This window comes from Cloeon dipterum, chromosome X (assembly GCF_949628265.1).
Source record: "Cloeon dipterum chromosome X, ieCloDipt1.1, whole genome shotgun sequence".
Lineage (NCBI taxonomy): Eukaryota > Metazoa > Arthropoda > Insecta > Ephemeroptera > Baetidae > Cloeon > Cloeon dipterum.
Window position 1 is genome coordinate 4,534,310 of NC_088790.1, and position 16,057 is coordinate 4,550,366.

The window sequence follows — 16,057 nt, forward strand, 5'->3', positions numbered from 1 at the left end:
CAGATTGTTTCTTTTGGAGTGAGTTTAACCGCGATTCTTTTGGTACCTTTCGCACAAAAATAAAAATGGAGACTAAGATGTTAGAAGTGTGTAACTGTGGTAATTGTGAAAACAAAGCATATCAATTCAGTGTCTTCAATATTGCAGAGAAATATTCTATAAATATTTGGCAGTCATTGCTCATAATAACCCCCAAATAAATCGAATATAGTTTTAGAGGAGTTAAATTAGATGAACTTGAAAAATTTATTAACGTCGATATAAGTGCTTTAAACTTAATTAATTTAATTCAAATCAGTTGATTGGTTGATTATGCTTATAAAGAATGGTCCTTAGGGATTGGAGACACGTTTGACGTGAACATTTAGTTTATTGGATTTATTAAAACTTCAACTATTGGTCAAGGCACTAACGTGTATACAAAATACAATGCACAAAGTTGTTAAATTCAGGGTAGAAACCCAAAAGGTGAAAAGTAAAGATATAATGCAAAAAAACACTAATATACTCTTACTTAACAGTGTACTATCTGTAATTTGTTTGGAAAAAAACACGTAAATAAATGTTGAGTGCATTTAGTGCACGATTGTAGCGCTGTTGTAAGCCAATTCATGTATGTATATTTTAATAAAAAGTCCAATATTTGGAAGTGTATAAAATTTTAGACTCCAATGGAAAAACTAATAAAATGGTTATACCAGACCTGTAAAATTCCTTGAAATATAATCAAATTTAACCCCATTAGTAAAACACACTAGAGAAATGCAGAATTGGCGAATATAGGAGCATTATTTTGAACACCAAATCTGATACTTCCTGATTTTGGTCAAGGATAACAAAACTAAAAAAAATAATAGTCATTTACTGGAATTTTCATTAAACTCTTCGAAAATATGATTTAGTTTTCAATTTCTCATATAGGAATCATTTTACGTTTACGTACATATTATGGTATAAGAGACGATGATAATTTTTTAATACAGAATGAAATACGCAATGTGATAGTTTATTTATCTGCTTCTGTTCCAAGAAAGCTTAGTTTTTAAATTTCAACGAGTGAATTATATTTTAAAGTGAGGAAATAGCGGAAATATTAATCTTTGTTAGAAGCGCGTGTTTTTGGCGCAAAAAGGACTTAAAGATCCGAAAGATCCCAAATTGAGAGTGTCAATAGGTGGGGTTTAGATAACTCGACGCTGATTGGCTGCAGCGCCAAACATATGGTCCGGCATCGCATTCCACGCAAAGGAAGCTACAGCCAAGAGCTAGGAGGGTTGACCTAAGACAAATCAGATTAGAGCGCTAATTATCCGTAAAATTGGGATATTTTCAACTCGGCTGGATACAGTATGTATTCATAATTTTTACAAATCACAGCAATTATGTCTGCTCATTCATTTCATATTCTTCAGAGCTTGAAAGTCCCTCACTTTGCTCCGCGTCCTCCCTGAAGCCGCCTGAAGCGGTGTAAACAAAAACCAGCATTTTAATGTTTATTTCTTTTAAATGAAATTCCCCTCTCCCCCTATCATCGCTCTGTCTCTTTCCAAACAATTTTGCTATTTTTGGCCGAAATTGCAGGTCCAAAAATGTAGATGCCTGGCCTTCAGAGGAGTATGTTGCCCAACTTCAAATGCCTGCACTGCGAATTCAGCTCGCCCTCGAAGGCTTGCTTGAAGACGCACATGGTCAGGTGCCACCTAATCCAGATTTCCTGCCCCAACTGTCACAATTCCAAGATTTGCCTGCTGCAAAACAACAAATGTCCCACGTGCAACTTCACCGTAGTCAAAATCAGCAAGGTCGAGCCCATCAAGAAGCAGAATGCACAAGAAGAGAGTCCAAAAAGAAGATTCGTTGCTAGTCAAATAAACCATCCTCTCGTTCAGAAGAGGGAACTACATGCCTCTGAAAGAGTAGTGATGCAAATCTCGAGCCAGGAGAACAGGAGGAAAGTGGCTTCGGTGTCGCCGATCGTCAGCTTGCAGGTCCCGCCTCCCTTGATTCCGTTCGAGCAGACTAAAAGCAAGCAACAACTTGTAGCAGGTACGCAAAAATCAACTCCTCTAGAATTATTTTACGCCATCAAAAATACAAAATTATATCCAAATAAAATAAAGACGAACCCTTCTGGGCATGGGTCTTCTGATCTTGATGAACTTTTGTGGAGGTGTTGCTCTAGTAGACCAATGTTGAAACCTTAACTTTCGCATTTTGCGCTTTCGAAGTTTCCGAAGTAGAGTGAAATGTATGAATAACGAATAAATGATGCGAGATGCATCAAAAAGGGTCCAGATTTGGATTATTGATAGTGAAAAACATAAAAAGACACCAAAAAGACAGTTATAGAGCGTATTAATTTTTTACTGAGCAATGTCATACAAAATACATTTAGAAAACGGAGAATTATAGTAAAAATTGCAAAAAAATAACGTCTAGAAAAGTCTGCACACTAATTTCTCTGTGAATTTACAAAAATTGTCAATTTTACAAAAAGTAACCTCCTTATGATATGACATAAAAAAACTGTGTTCATTGGTCATTTCCCTATATCATGTCAGATAAAAAAAATACTTACGCCCGGTATGCTGGGCATCTATGTTAGGACAAAATACAAGACAAACTTCTCATGAGATGTGGAATTTCAGCAAACCCTTTCAAGATATTGAAACTGGTGCCTCAGAAAGGCGGTGAGAGTTTCTGCGATGAGATGAAGAGTCGAGTGCAGTCGGTGAAGCCAGAGAAGCGAATGAACGAGGAGAGCTGGTTTCACTGCCCGTTTTGCCCGCTGAAAACTCGCTTCAAACTCGAGTTCATGAGGCACGCACGGAGCCATGGAGTGGACAAGTTTGTCTGTGATCACTGCACCTACGAAACGGTCAACGAAGCCGACATGCTGAACCACCTGAAGCAGCACCTGGACGAGGCGACAAACCGCTCCTACCTCATGGAGGCTGCCAAGGAGTGGGTTTTGCACTAATCATCACACACGCGTTGTACATTACAAATTATCAATGAAACCATCAAGGCTAAGTAAGTAAAACTGGAACGCGGCTCTCCGGTTTTCAGTCATTTTTCAATGGCAGGTTTTTGTTTTAGAAATTCTTGGTGTGTTATGATTCATTTCCGCCTGTCATAACCTTTCATTCGAATTGAGCTTAATCGAATCTAAAAACTGTTCAACATTTTACACTTACAAGGGAACTCTCGGTTTGCTCCGCTCCAACTTGGAATTTTTATTCCTACAAAAGGACCACCAGTCCAAAAATTTTGATCTAGATTTGTTTTGAGTTACAGACTGGACTAATTTTACTTCCATATCAATTTAAAAATACAATCATGATTAAAATTGATATGTAGATGTATCGATTAATGAGTCGTTTTGGACTTTTAAGATTCTCAAATAAATACTCTTCCACAAGGCGCCTCTAACCTTAATTTTAATAATTACAGACACATTTTAAAATATTCAAACTAAATATTATTTATAAATAATTCCGTGAACAATTTATATTTTAAAAAAGTTGATTAAACATTGCTTTATACTCAAAAAGAGTTTACCAGGCCAGGCAATGAAAATAGCAAACTGGAATTCCGAAATGTTTATAAAATTCCAGCAGGAAAAGAAATTTTTACCAGAACGGGATTTTATTTTGTTCTTGAATTTAAATATTGACACCAATTCATCACAAAACTCACTACTTGGGAGGGAAAACAAAGGCAGGCAAGCACATCCTGCGTAAAATGGCTTGTGTTTTGCTGTTTAAAAAAATCGACACTGGAATAGGAAAGGAGAAGAAATCAGCCAAAATTTACTACATCTTTTTGCCATACCAGATGGTATTTACAAGTTTTAACTGAAATTTTTAAAATATCAAAAGGTCTATTAGTTTTTTTGATTAAAAAATTATTGCGATTTGAATCTGTTGCATGACTTGCCTAATTTTTTTCTATTAAATCTCCTTTCTCATTGAAGTTTGCTACAAATTTTCACTTCTTGTGAGCAGAGGCTCAAAAAATAGATAATGAAGATGCCATAATGCTTTTTAATACAGCAGTGAACATTTTTTTGGTCAAGAAATACATGTTAGAGCAGATCGAGCGCGTGGGTCCCTTGTTATAGCTGTAATGTATCATACACGAAACAACATTTTCACTCACATAATTTATATCACGAACAAATGAAATGGCAATTTATTTTATGAATGATTGAAATAGGCACAGATGCTTATCTTAGACTACTGATCTGCATCGCTTTTGATGTAATTCTCATCTTTTTTTAATTATGTAGAATAGTGACTGTGCATTTTGCAGCATTTCCGATGTAATCTCATAACACTTTCGAAACAATGCATTTGGAAGTTTACCTCAATGAAGCAGTATCTGGTGAAATAAATTCTTGATATTGTACTTTATTACCTTGAATACTTATGAATGGATCAATAAAATACAAATATATGTAAACGGTAAAACAAAACGAATTTTAGTGACAATCACATTTCTTCACGGCCAATCGGGGAATTTGTTTTATGATGTAATTACCACTTGCCTGTTTATACATAACAGCTACCATTGCGTACTTGCTAGCCGAGCATTTAGGGCCAGAAATCTTCTCATCTCTTTCAGAGAGGAGCGCTATCATTGCCGTGTGCTCTGCAACTCCTGGACCAAGTTCACTTATACCGCAAGAACCGGAACAGTAGCCGATATCTTGATACCGAGGCTCCAGCAGACCCCATAAACGGAAATTCACCCTCAACTCGAATCTCTTGCAAGATGTGTTTTTCGTAATTGCGGTCAAAATCTCGTCTGTGTGAATCAAGGTCTCGTTTTGTGGGCCAGTTACTTCAAATCGAGGAGTGTTTTCGTTTTCAGAGCCTAATTTAGGTTTGTTTCATCAATATTTTGGGTTATGTTATAACTAGAGCTGTGAATTTTAGAAGTAATTTTTATGTTAAAAAATTATTCGACTGATTTTAAATCGTCAAAATTTCACAGCCCTTTTGAAAACTGACAATTTTACCTCTGTAGCTTGTGTGATATTTAATGCTGATGGTGGGCTTTCGCAGGAATGCTTTTTCAACCCTAAAATAGTGCAAACCCACAATTAACAGTCCCAAATTGGGTTTGCTTCCTTGCAACCAGTCCATAACAGCTGGCTGAAATCAGGTTTATAAATTAGCTTTAAAGCTTTTAATTTTAACTGTATATAACTTGCAAGAAGGTTAAATGAAACCCATTGGCCATCCTGCCCAGGATTAACATCAATGAACTGCACAGAAATTAATCTGTGAGATCCGGATGAATTGAGTGGCTGACCCTCCACAACTTGGTAAACTTCTACCTAACAATAAGATGAGAGTTTTAAATTATCCAGTATGTGCAAAAGAGAGGGTATTCCAAAACGGAAAATAGAAAGAGTATTTTAATTAACAGAACAAGACAGGAAATTAATTCCTAAGAAAAAATTGTATTATTTTTGAACTTTTTCATGCCTTAAAATCAGTAAAATTAGCACAATATAATTCTAAAGAAATATTTAAAACACTGGACATTTTGTTAATCGCCAGTAACAAGACAAAACGAGAAATTAAAATCATTTAGATTTTCCTGAATACACTCACTGCTTCCAATTTATTTTCTGTTTGCGAGGGCAGGTAAATTCGTAGTGACGCAGCTATAATTTTATTCGGATCTGCTGGCGCCGGGTGTGGCAGCACAAAATCAAGTATTTTGTCTTGAGTGGTTGACGAACCTGTTCTTTCTGAAAGCACGAATTGGCATTTTTCAATTGGTATGAAGCTATCCTAAAATTACCCTGCACAGGAACTATTTGCATCAGGTCAAACTTTTCAGCTGACAGTGGCGACTTTCCAACGACGATCTGCTGTTTGAAATCAAAATATTGGTCTTGGAGGTAGCTTTCAAGCGATGAATCACGCTCCTCATCTGCACTGCCAGTTGACAAAGGGCCAGTGTTCAGGACATTCTGTGCACTCCATCAAATTACCGGATGAATTAAATAGAAAGTATGAATGTACATCATAATACTTGCCTGCAAAAATGCGTCGTCCGTTTGCTGAGAGGCGCAAATAGTAACAATCCCAGTTAGTATTTCAAGAATTGCCAGCAACTTCATTATTATTTGTCTTATGCAAACAGGGTCTCGTGCTAAATTGAACTGCAACGCTGTCATTGTGAATGGGTAAAGAATCAAAGCAGGATATTCGGCCAAGGCCGTCGATTCTCTATTTTTGCCAACTGTGGGAACTTCGATGTGTAAACATTATTTAAACTGTCATGATAAATAAATTCATGCTAATTTTTTGTCTTTATTTTGAGTTATAACGATATGTGTGGAGAGTTTAAATTAATTTAAACGTTTATAAATAACAAATTTAAGCTAAAAATTAAAATTTTTAATGTGTATTAATTATGCCTAGACAGATTAATAAAATGATTAAAAAAAACTCTTAGTTGAGGGCAGAAATTTTTCTGTAGGCTTCCACAGTCAGGGAGGAACCAAAAAGAATTAGTCGATTTTCGCAAATATTGCTAGCGCCAAATCTCGGGTTCTAACGCTCAGAATTGCAGAAACTATGCACCGCTCGACCCGTCTTGACCTCTAATAGGTCACTGAGGGGGTTTAGAGTGTGCTGTTTTTGTAAATCTGATGCTTAGAAGCCGAGATTAGGTAAAAACGAGCTCTTCGGAAGCAGTATTTTAGTTGCAAACAAAAAACACTGTCAACGATATCTTGGGTTCTAAGAGTAAAATTTACAAAAAAATTGTGTTCTCTTCGACTCGACATCACGTCACATGATGAACTGAGTTGTTTAAGGGTGATGTATAATTATTAAAGATTCAACTCCGTTGCGCAGGGAGGTGCAATCAATAAAAAATGCAAAATATTCAGTTAAAGAAGAAAATTAAGGGATAGCATCCTTAGATTGCTTTGACAATCTAGGGAAGGTCAAGACGATTCTAATGGTGTGCATTTTTTTTGTAAATCTGATGCTCAGAAGCCGAGATTAGGTAAAAAAACGGGTGGTTTTTCATAACAGACGCCTTTCCTAACAAAATATCCAAAAATAACATGTTTTTCACCTAATCTCGCTTTCTGGGCATCAGATTTACAAAAACTGCACACCGTTTCAACTCGTCTTAATCTCCTCTAGATATTCAAAGCATTCAAAGGGTGCCAACCCCTTTATAACTCCCTTCAAAATCGGAAATTTAAGTAAAATTAGTAATTTTATGTAAAATTGAGCTGAAAACGGTAATTTTCTAATTGCAACCATCCATGTGTAGGACTATAAGCACTTGAATTCAAGGGGTGAGAAAGAGGGATGATTGATCAGATTGAATTTAAGCAATTTTAAACTGTTTACATGCTAAATTAGAAACGTTATAATGGCTGTCAACCTACGAAAAATGCATTTTTACAATGGTTGAAAAGGTGGTAGAAAAAGTTGGCACACTTTGAATACTTTAACGGCTATCTAGTGTAGATCAAGACGAATCGAATGGTGTGCAGATTTTATAAATCCTATGCTCAGAAGCCGAGGTTATGTGCTTTTCATTTGGAAGTGGTCCTTACCAAAAAAAGATAAAAATTTAATAACTTTTCTCCTTTATTTATTCTGTTGTAGCCCTCTATTGTAATGCGCTCCATTTATCACCATTTTTGCATTATGTATATCCGTGTCACCAAAAAGCGCAGCTTTTCGTAATGGTCTGCCAAAAAACAGAGAGTGCGACAAATTGTGTATGCAAAGAATGAAACGCGCGAGTCCGAATGTATTTTCTGCAGGTGATGCGCATCTTCAATTCTGTTCTTCTTCTTCTTCTTCTTCTTCTTCGCTCGCTTGACGGCTTCTGCTGAATTAAAAATCGAGATGCGTACAAAAATCTCGACAGAAGCAAGAGAAAGACTGCTTTCCCCGTCGCTTCTTCTTGCCGACCTAAGTGCGCTTATTCACAAGTAATTGACATGCACAGCATGAAACAAAACAAAATTACATACAGTAACACTTTCCCATAGGGAAAATGACCTTGGCATTCATTATTATTCGACCCCTCGGGCGAAAATCCCAAGAACCCAAGCTTAGAGGAATTTGAACGATGATCTAATTATTGCTTTATTGATGGGCGAAACCTAGATTGTTGCAAAAAAATCAACTCTGTGCTGGAAAGCTGGTGATAATCTAACATAATTGTCGGCAGTTAACCGCATTTACTAACAAATTTCTCATTGAACATGACAGGCAACAGCAAATTCGATTGAATTGGAATTATTTCTAGGCTGCTGATTTTAAACGTTTTTTTAAGCTGATACTGTTTAATGATTCAAAATGTATGGTGCTTTACACAGTCATCATTTTAGCCATCTTACACATCTTTTTTGCAGTAGCACCGAATGGACCATTTTATTTCAATATCGTAGTTGATTATTTATATTTTCCTTCCAAACTACTAAATTGCAACAAAACCTAATTTCGAGTGTAAGAAAAATTAATTATTTGACTGAAAAACAAACAAAAGTTATTTTCGGGCTAAAAATAAATCGTGCGAAACATTTCCTGATGTGAAACATAATTATTAACTTTTCCCATTCGACCATTTGTTTTATCAAAGGATTTATGCTATTTTTAAATCGATTTAAATTGCACGATACGTGCTCATTTGATCATCCCGTGACGAATGGAACTGTCTAAAATTCACTACTTTAATTGTTTTTTAAAATTAATACCAAAACAGCTATTTAAAGAAGTCACCATATATCATAAATTTAAACGGTTTTGTTTTCGAATTCCATTTTGGACTGAATACATTTTGGCTGCAAATCTCGGCCACATTTAAATGCCAGCTGGCTGAAATTGGCTCTTGCACTTGACCATCACTGCATTTAAGATGACCTCACACTTTATCATAGTAGAAAGTTTCCATTTTACTGCAGCAAGTCAAAAGCCAAATAAACTTCAATTCAATCGCCAATTTTTGCCACCTTCTCTTCGCAAATTACTGTTATTGCTGGCACGTGCTCAGGAGTGTTAAATTTTATTTCAAGTAACATGAAAATAAAATATATTTTCTGCAAATTACTTAATTGAGTAGAAAATTGATTGAAACGTTCAAAAACATTAGTGATTATTTGGCTCATTAATTTTTAAACTACAAATCAAATTTCCATGGGACGGACACGTAAAATTTGCCATGTTTGCTGCGCTTTCTATCTTTCTTGCCATTAGCAACAACAATAATAATAATTGACTTGTAAGCTCTGGCAGTTTATTTCTGTAATTTAATCACACTTATCATTTTGTTTGATCAAAAAAGTCCCACGGCTTTTCAGGGCAATATAAAAATATCCCCGACGGCAGGATTAGAAACCAAATGTGATCTCCAGTTATAAAAGATAATAACAAGCTAGCTTGGCGTAGGCTAGTTATAAAAAATTGCGAGCTAATTATAATTTAGACGGTGACTTCACTGCTTTCAAATTCAATCAAAATAACATTCGGCAATTTAAATTAAATCACCGCTCTGCGACGTGAAAGTGAATTCTCCTGCAACTCTAGGATTTATGTTTGCTTCTCTCCACTTCGAATTAATCTCTGAAAAGCATTTTCTAAAAGCATTCTCCCTGGGGAAGCTCAGCACATACAACCCTTTTACGAGGCGGGCCAATCCCCGTCACGATAAAAATTCCATTCCTGGCTCATCATTTTGTTAACTATGTCAGTCTGACAGTTGGACCATTGTAATAATAGTGATAAAAAGTGCTCGCCGGGCATTCTCATCAAAATTCGGGGAGACCTAGACACACTAAACTTTACGAAACCCTTTTTGGTATCCAAACAAATGGACTGTTAATGACCTGCTGATCGAAAAATGAATTCAAATGCCGCGCATTGTGCGTCGAAAAGACAATGCGCATTAGTCAGTGTAACACGCGACCTTTTCACTTATTATATATCGAATGCTTTTCGCCAAACTTGAGGCTTTTAGAAAGTAAATCGATTCACCGCACTCGAGACGCCGAGCGAGCATCTTCTACACGTACGTGTGCGGTTCTTGGCCGCGATGCATCTTGGAAGGAATTTGTATGTATATAGAAAAGTGAAATAGAAACCGAGCTGTGCATGGAAATCATCGTTTTTACCTGACGCGCATCACTTCATAGGAAATAGGAGTGACAAGCAGCATTCATTTCACGCATATCACAATTAAAACCAGAAAAGCATCTCGCGGCTTGAAATAATTCTTTTTTATATTCACCTGAGGTTGTGGTTTTTATTTTGTAGTGTTTCTTTTTTATGAAAAGTTGCAGGCTGGAAGATTAAATTGGCATGAAGCCAGACAAATTAATAAAACTTACACCAGAAATTAGTCTTAGTTGCATCTTTAAAAGGTTCCGACAAAATATGCATTTTGGAAAACTTCAGTTTGATTTGGAAGTTGTCTCAAGACACGTGCGAGCTTGTGTGAATATTTCAGAGTGGATATGATTTTAAAATTAAGTGAAAAATAATTGTCAGATCTATTGTTATATTTGTAGCCTTGTAAAAAATATTCAATTTTAAGTTAGAAAAGTTTTTAAAATATAAATAATTAATTTAAAATTTGAATTATTCTCAAACAATCAATTCTGGCAAATTTTATTTTAAAATTTAACTGAAGGTGCGTGGCAACTGCAGCAGAATCACAATTAGATTGCTTTACTGTTGCTCTCCATCAGCCCAATTTACTTTCCCTTAATTGTAGTATGAAAATGCGCGTCAATAAATGTCCGGTGCAGGTGAAAATAAGCTAATATCGACCGCTTTTTCAAACAACTCTCGCGTTTCATTTAAATTGTATGACCGTGAATTAATTGTTGTGAAGAAGACAATGACGAAGTGAAATCGATGATCATCGCGATGGTACAGCAGACGTCGCGTCGCAATTCAGCATCGACAAAGCCTTTCTGGATGCGCGTAGCAGGTTTTGAATTCATACTGCACCTGCATTTTTCCTTCTTTCTACAAGGAAAGTCGTCTGTAGGTGTTTCAGACGACTTTCATTCTTTTTCACGTTGCACAAATTACAGTTTAAACTTTTGAGAAAGCAATTTGGTTGGTTTAAAAAGACGTATACAAGCCGAAAGCCGGCTAATTAGTCTAATAGCTGTTCTTTGGTTGATATTAGAGAAGTTATTTATAGGGAGTTTGTCTAAATTATGGTTAGCTCAGGAGAGAGACAGAGATTGAGAGGATGATATTGCGCGCTCAAATAAATCAAACTTTACGAGCGTAGCACAAATTATAAATGCAGCGTGATAACCGTTTAAGAAATATTTATACTCTCGGTTCAACGAGGCGAGGCTTCTCATCCCTTTATTGCTGTCTCAAATTTACGGGGTTGTAGATTTGAGTCTTTTAAAAAGACCACAACGGATGTGATTTTGTATCATATTAAAACTTTAATATTTTCTCTGTTAGTTAAACTAATAAAGAGAACATTTTTAATCATCTCTGAAAATAATTAGCTATAGAATTTTTCTGCTATACCAGTAATTCCATAATTGTATCAAGATTTTAGCAGAAAATATAAGTAAAAACGGTGAATTTAAGATTTTCCCGAAATTATAGCGACACGTGCACCTTCGTATCTATTTCCCGGGGAACCACGCCCCTTTTTATATTTCCCGTGATTATACAGTAAACTAAAATTCCCAGATAATCCAGTAAACGTGTTTTACTGGATTTTTTATTTACTTTTCAAAATCAATTATTTAACAGATTTTAGAGCTACATGACCAACGATAAAATGTTCAAAAATGTAAATACACAACTTTCTTGTATGCTCCTTCAGGCCTTTTATTTAGAAGTTTTACAATTTTTTATTTGCTTAAAAAGTATGATCCATATTTTTAGATTCATTTTAGTAACCCTGTTGAATATTCATAAAAGAAGGCTATGCCTATGCACTGATGATGATAAAGCACAATTTTCTTGCATCAAGATGCATTTCTTTTTATTTTTTGCTGTGCATGGTGGTGTAATTTAATCTCTATAAGATAGGCATCTTACTTAGGGCCGAGAAAAATTATTTCCTCTCGCTATTCGTCAATTAATCATGATAGGCGGGCCCTTTGAAGCCTGCCAGGGAGTAATTAGAGCAGGCTTGAATGGATTGCATGCAGCAGCAGACTTTATGGTCCGAGGTAGCCACCCCTTCTGTCGCCCTGAGCACTCCAGGAATTTCCCCGCCTCGCCAACCAGCCCGACCAGATAATGAGGGGGGATATTTTTTTTCTTATTATTTATTCGCCCATGTGTTTGGTCGGCGGCGTCCCTGTTTTTTCTTGGAAGGGCGTAAATCTTCTGCTTCTCTTTTAAGTGTGAATTAAATTTATTGCCAGGCTGTTTTTTATTCTTAATGAGCTAAAATTCAAAGTAATTCATGCTGTTGAGGTATAGGAACGACGATTAATAGTTGTTTTTTAAGATTTTGCTATAAATTTTTCGGAAAATTGAATTTCTCGGCATTGAAATGTGTATTTTATAGAATTTACAGTACCTATCCACTTTAAAGTTTTGACATTTTGAGGCTGACTAGTCATTCTTCCTGGAAATTAGAACAGACAAAATTAATTAATTAATTTAAATCCGAGAAAATCGAATAAGCTCCGAGCTATTCCGCTCATCATTTTATTTATATATCATTTAAAAAACTTAATTAGGTCATTCTAATTAAATCTAATGAAAATTAAGAGCTCATCCTTTTGTCCTCAAGGTGTTAAATCCAATCACCTGGCTTTTTAATAATTAGGCTCGAATAGCAATGGTTTTGCGCTGATTGTGTCTGACCGCACAAGAGCGTAAGTAAAAGTGTGATAATTAAAGGGTCCATCGCATCTGTTTGATTTACACTGGTCCTTCCTTTCCTTAACCCAAATTCCGCTGTCATTGTAACGCACGCGGCGGCAGAGAATAATATATAAAAAGCGGCTGCCGCTTCGGAGCATAAATTAAAACATTCAAATAATCGTGTTATGACCAGCATGATTTCAAGAAAAGGATGAACCTACAGTTTCATTTATAAACAGCAGTCACGCTGTTCCGATCTTCGTGTGGAATGGTTTATTTATCATAAAAGGGCACCCCCAACTGCGCTAGCATCTCTCAAATGTAATCTGTGGAAAATCCCTTTGTAAATCAATATGTTACAAAACATATTGAGATATAAATATGATATATATTAAATAATAAATGTGTTTCTTCTAGATACAAAATTTGACAGGAAATAATTTAAAATTTAATTTGTGAATCAGATAGAATTTCCTTACTAAATTTGAGCAAGGCATGGACTTTTTCTGGAAAATTTGGAATTTTCTCTGGACTTAATTCAGAGAAAAATATTGCCTGGTATTTTTTTTATGTCTTATCCTTTATTTTTTAATTTATATTTTGAAGAAAGAATTTTTTAGAGAGTAAAAATTGAACGATAGGTTGATTTTTACACTCGGATCATGAAGGGAGTCATTCCTGAGGTCAGAAAATAGCATAAGAAGAGGTAAGAAATTGAACCCTGGCGTCAGGGTATCCCTTGATTACTTTATTCACATATGTAGCCACTTTAGCGACACCTGACGGGCTTTGTATCGGCTCAATCTGCAAGACCTGCACACCATTGAAACGGAAAAGTTGAGAGCTTTCAAAATATGTGCAATTCGACCTTTTGGAAGCCATCAGTGCACATCCTGAGCACCCTGATGGCTTCAAAAAGGTCAAATTGCTCTTGGCATGGCTGTTCAAAGTATTGTTCGATATTTCTTCTGCAATTTAGAACAAATTGAAACATAGTTTTAAACACTTCTTGTTTAGGAAAGACTCTTTTTTTAAACTCTATATTAGGAATGGAAAATTTATATCTCCCCGAGAATGTTCATTAAATGAAACAAAAAATTGTTACAGGCTGATAAGACCCAAAACTCGTAAAACATGTTGCTTTGATTGTGAATAATTGGTTTACATTTTCCCTCGCTATCAAAACGACAGCACTAATTCTTTCCTCCTTCTCTGTCTGATAGTCTGATTCATCAATCTGACTGTTGCTTCATTCAAGGATGCGTCTCTCTCTCTTTCTCTCTCATTTTATTGGAAGCGGGGCCGTGCACACATAAAAAGATTTCGGTCTGATGTCTGCGGCGAGAATTTTGTACAAAAAACGCCAAAGGCGGCCGGCTTCCAGCACACCGGCTCGTTTTATATATTTTTCTTCGCCACCCTCTGATACAATAGCAACGAAAAATGTAATTTTAGGCACAAAAAATATGGAATGCATCACGCGCGCGCGCGGTGGGGTTGATTTCCTTTTCTATACCTGTGTTCAGGGTGGCTCTCTCTCGCTCGAAAAAGCAACCGACGGATAGACGGATGTGGAGTTGACTGCTCGTCGTAAAAAAAACTGATTCCACTCGCTATGTAACATGAAATAAATATATAGCCACGCAGCTCTGTTTGAATTCTTTTCTCAGCGCGGTGCACAGCAGTGACATAGTGCCTGTGGAAGGTTTCACTGGTGGCTAAGCATATTTTATCAAATGCCCGCAGGCGCGAGCACTCTCCCTGTTGTGGCAGGGGCGCGTTTGTATAGTTGAGTTTTAACTGAAAGCCTTTTGATAATTTGTAGCAGGAATGATATAAAATGAGTGCATACAAATCTCATCTTTTTTGTTTTCTATTTCGATAAAACAACAACTTACGAATCGCATTTATTTTTATTAATTTAACAGCATTTTGGCTTTAAATTTTGTTTATTCTTAATGTCTTTTATTCAGTCTAATAAATGCCTGTGTCAATAAACTAATTTAATTCGATTAGTATAATTTGCTTCAATCTCTTAACTGATATCCACATAGATAACTTATTTATGTATGTTTTTTTTCTTTTGATAAAACTATATAAGACTGTGTGTGTTTTAGTTTGTTTTTTGGGTCGAAATGATTTGTTTTAGTTCACTCTGAAGTTCATATAACATCAATTTTTGCAAAAAAAAGTGAATAAACTGATACTGAAACTAACTTTTGGAATAAAAATTTTTAGCTGGAGGATTTTAAACAACAAGACAACAGTATTGACAAACTTGAGCCAAATTTGAACGGTTTTAAACATTCTAAATTAATTTGCAAGGTTCGTTTTGACCGTTTGATTAATGCTTTTTCCGTTTTAGAGATTTAAATAAAAATTCAAACAATTTAAAAATAAATTGAAAAATTTCTTTCATTTTTATTATTGACGAGTTCTGATAATTATTTTAACAATCCCAAAGCTCTGAGAAAATGGATTTTTTTAAAAAAAAACACAATTTTATTAAAATAATTATATTTGTATTTTATTTAAATCGACAGGTCTGAAATTAAAGTATTGTTTAATGAACTTGCGTTATTTTGATGAGAATCTATTTCTAGCTGAATGTATTATAGGAACAATTTTGACTCGCTTTAAATTATTTTGTGTCGCAAATATAAAAATAATGAAATATTTACAACGTAGAACAGGGAAAATGGAGAATTTTCCAGTGGAAAATGCCAAAATAGTCTATTTTATTTAATTTCCAGGGGAATTTAGTTGGTTGTGAATAGGTCTGTGAATTTTTTTAGACTGTCGACTGTTTTTTACTGAGCTTCCAATCGTCATGGAACGAACAATCATGCAATTTTAAGCCATTTGAAACCGTCTTAAACTGCAAGAACCATCCAAAAGTGTCTAAGCATCGTCTAATGCCGTCTAAACCGGCTAAGAGTACGTGAAAAAGTGTATAATCAAGTTTTGCACCTCGAAAATTTTCTCACTGTTGGAATATCCAGCCCGGAGCTATTTTTGATCAGTTTTAAAATCAAAATATTTATTTTTCAAATGCGAAAGTCAGTTTAGATACTTTTTTAGACATTTTACTGTATAAAAGTTTTAATTTCTTTGGGATAAAAATCCAGTAAAGAAATTGCTGCTACTTTTTAACATTTTATACATTTGACAACATCTTTCCAAAACATAAAAAACTCAATTTC

The 16,057-nt window shown here is 35.3% G+C and overlaps 2 protein-coding genes across 2 annotated transcripts; one reads left to right on the forward strand and one right to left on the reverse strand.

Annotated features, from left to right (window-relative positions):
- Window positions 1-1,211: 1,211 nt before the first annotated feature.
- On the forward strand, window positions 1,212-4,477 carry LOC135946492 (zinc finger protein 462-like). Its single transcript, XM_065494718.1, has 3 exons — window positions 1,212-1,347; window positions 1,582-2,046; window positions 2,649-4,477. The coding sequence occupies exons 2-3, from the start codon at window positions 1,596-1,598 to the stop codon at window positions 2,978-2,980; spliced, it is 783 nt and encodes a 260-aa protein (XP_065350790.1). The 5' UTR covers window positions 1,212-1,347; window positions 1,582-1,595; the 3' UTR covers window positions 2,981-4,477.
- LOC135946491 (growth/differentiation factor 8-like) lies at window positions 4,388-6,215 on the reverse strand. Its single transcript, XM_065494717.1, has 6 exons — window positions 6,056-6,215; window positions 5,818-5,989; window positions 5,625-5,764; window positions 5,215-5,344; window positions 5,024-5,155; window positions 4,388-4,878 (listed from the first exon to the last, which is right to left on the reverse strand). The coding sequence occupies exons 1-6, from the start codon at window positions 6,194-6,196 to the stop codon at window positions 4,484-4,486; spliced, it is 1,110 nt and encodes a 369-aa protein (XP_065350789.1). The 5' UTR covers window positions 6,197-6,215; the 3' UTR covers window positions 4,388-4,483.
- Window positions 6,216-16,057: the final 9,842 nt, after the last annotated feature.

Excerpts from the sequence above, each read along its gene's own strand:
- LOC135946491 (XM_065494717.1), bottom strand. The coding sequence starts at position 6,196 with ATGACAGCGTTGCAGTTCAATTTAGCACGAGACCCTGTTTGCATAAGA. Across the intron at positions 5,765-5,817 it reads GCAAATAGTTCCTGTGCAGG|AAAGAACAGGTTCGTCAACC; the intron begins GTAATTTTAGGA and ends TCGTGCTTTCAG. Across the intron at positions 5,156-5,214 it reads TTCATTTAACCTTCTTGCAA|CTGTTATGGACTGGTTGCAA; the intron begins GTTATATACAGT and ends GATTTCAGCCAG.
- LOC135946492 (XM_065494718.1), top strand. The coding sequence starts at position 1,596 with ATGCCTGGCCTTCAGAGGAGTATGTTGCCCAACTTCAAATGCCTGCAC. Across the intron at positions 2,047-2,648 it reads CAAGCAACAACTTGTAGCAG|CAAACCCTTTCAAGATATTG; the intron begins GTACGCAAAAAT and ends GTGGAATTTCAG.